This window comes from Cervus canadensis, chromosome 3 (genome assembly GCF_019320065.1).
Source record: "Cervus canadensis isolate Bull #8, Minnesota chromosome 3, ASM1932006v1, whole genome shotgun sequence".
Taxonomy (NCBI): Eukaryota; Metazoa; Chordata; class Mammalia; order Artiodactyla; family Cervidae; genus Cervus; species Cervus canadensis.
This window is the reverse complement of record NC_057388.1, coordinates 18,764,251-18,766,685: the sequence shown is the minus strand read 5'-3', so window position 1 is coordinate 18,766,685 and position 2,435 is coordinate 18,764,251. Positions and strand designations below refer to the sequence as shown.

The 2,435-nt window shown below is 39.8% G+C and overlaps 1 protein-coding gene across 1 annotated transcript; it reads left to right on the top strand.

Moving 5' to 3' along the window:
- Positions 1-1,539: 1,539 nt before the first annotated feature.
- Positions 1,540-2,227, top strand: LOC122437747 (eukaryotic translation initiation factor 1). The gene has a single exon (XM_043462295.1). The coding sequence runs from the start codon at positions 1,699-1,701 to the stop codon at positions 2,038-2,040; it is 342 nt and encodes a 113-aa protein (XP_043318230.1). The 5' UTR covers positions 1,540-1,698; the 3' UTR covers positions 2,041-2,227.
- Positions 2,228-2,435: the final 208 nt, after the last annotated feature.

Genomic DNA, 2,435 nt, shown 5'->3' with positions numbered 1-2,435 from the left:
TGTTTTAACCCAGTTAAAACAATATGGGGTTGATTTGGGGATGTTTCAAATCAGATGGGGATGATTCTTTCTCTTGGGGGAACATTTGGAAATGTTTAGAGATATTTTGTTCGTCATGATTTAGAGTTTACTCTTGGCATCTACTAGGAGGCCAAAGTTACTGCTAAATATCCTGCGATGCACAGAAAAGCCCCCTTTGACAAAAAATTATCTGGCCCAAAATATCAGTAATGCTGAGGTTATGAAATCCTGAGTTAAATATACATTGAACACTTCCTGGGTCCTTGATATTGTACTTAGAAATATCTGGGGATACAAAAGAGGCCAGGTAATTTATACACTCAAGAAGCTTGAAATCTCAGAGAAGAACTGAGTTGAAAGTGCATACAATGATAGCAAATTGATTAATACATCACAAGAAAGGCAAAATAAAGTCATAAAGACTCAGTAGAGTCAACTCATACTTTCTTGGGAACTTATTTTTACAAAGAGTGCATATCTGGAAGATTGGCTAGAAGTAAAACTTGGGTTCCAGAATGTATATGAAATTGTTATTTTTAAAAGTATTTTCCAAGTTTCCCCCCTGTTGTAGCCAGTCTCCAAGATGATCCCCAATTATCCTTTTGTCCTGAAATATGTGCTTCCGTGTAGCCTCCTCCCACGCTGAGTGGTGCTGACCTATGTGACCCATAAGAGATGGAGAAAGTGATGCGTAAACTACAGGGTCTAGTCATAAAAGATGTCACAGCTCCCACCTTGCTTTCCTCTGGATCTCTAAGTGTAGAGGAATCCAGGTGCTATGTCATGAGGACACGCAAGCAGCCTTGGGAGAGGCATATGTGCAGAAGAACTGAGGATTCCCACCAACAACCAGCACCAAATTGCTAGCCAGGTATGTGAGTGGATCACTCAGCCATCATTAGGCCTCAAAATGACCGCAGCCTGACAGATATCCCGGCTGCAGCCTCGTAAGGGACACTGAGCCAGGACTGCCCCATATAAGCAGCTCCCAAATTTCTAATGCAGAGAAACTGTCAGAGAAAATAAATGTTTATTGTCATTTTTAAGCCTCTAAGTCTTGGGGTAATTTGTTATGTAGCAGTATGTACCTAATATATTCTTCATGGAAGTTGTCTCATTTTCTGCTTCTAGTAGCAGTGTATGAGAGCTCCTGATGTCCTCTGTCCACACTTTCTAACAGTGTGGTGTCATTTATTTTTTTAATGCTTTACAATGAAAAAGGTAAATAATAACATGTCATTGTTAGTTGGATTGCATTTTCTTAGTGTGGTTAAAAATATTTTCACATATTTAAGAATTATTTAATTCAGTGTGGTATCTAGTCACATACTTTGCTCGTTTTTCTACCAGGTATCTGTTGTTTTCTTATTTATTTTTAGGGACTTGTCATATATTGAGAAAATTTGCAATTTGTGTGTGATCCAAGTTGCAGATTTTTTCCTCTGGGTTTTTAAAAATGACTTTTCAGTAGAAACATTTAAGTTTTTTGCAGCAAAAATTTTCAACATTTAAAAAATTACTTCTAGACTTGGGGCCCCAGTCACTGAGCCGCCGCCGAGGACTCAGCAGCCTCCCCCTTGAGCCCCCTCGCTTCCCGACGCTCCGTCCCCCCTGCCCGCCTTCTCCCGCCGCCGCCTTCCGCAGGCCGTTTCCACCGAGGAAAAGGAATCGTATCGTATGTCCGCTATCCAGAACCTCCACTCTTTCGACCCCTTTGCTGATGCAAGTAAGGGTGATGATCTGCTTCCTGCTGGCACTGAGGATTATATCCATATAAGAATTCAACAGAGAAACGGCAGGAAGACCCTTACTACTGTCCAAGGGATCGCTGATGATTACGATAAAAAGAAACTAGTGAAGGCGTTTAAGAAGAAATTTGCCTGCAATGGTACTGTAATTGAGCATCCAGAATATGGAGAAGTAATTCAGCTACAGGGTGACCAGCGCAAGAACATATGCCAGTTCCTGGTAGAGATTGGACTGGCTAAGGACGACCAGCTGAAGGTTCATGGGTTTTAAGTGCTTTTGGCTCACTGAAGCTTAAGTGAGGATTTCCTTGCAATGAGAATTTCCCTTCTGTCCCTTGTCACAAGTTTAAAAACCTCACAGCTTGTATAATGTAACCATTTGGGGTCTGCTTTTAACTTGGACTAGTGTAACTCCTTCATGCAATAAACTGAAAAGAGCCAAAAAAAAAAAAAAAAAATTACTTCTAGACTTGGTACCACATTTATAAAACTCATCCCATTTCTGAGGTGACTTTCAAAATCCTACCATGGATTTTCTAGCATTTCTTGGTATCCTTTTTATATTTAAATATTTAATTCATCTGGAGTTCATTTTATATAAATAAATTCATCTGGAGGTATAAGGTAAAGATTCTGCTTCATTGATTTTCTTGTTACAAGTAGTTA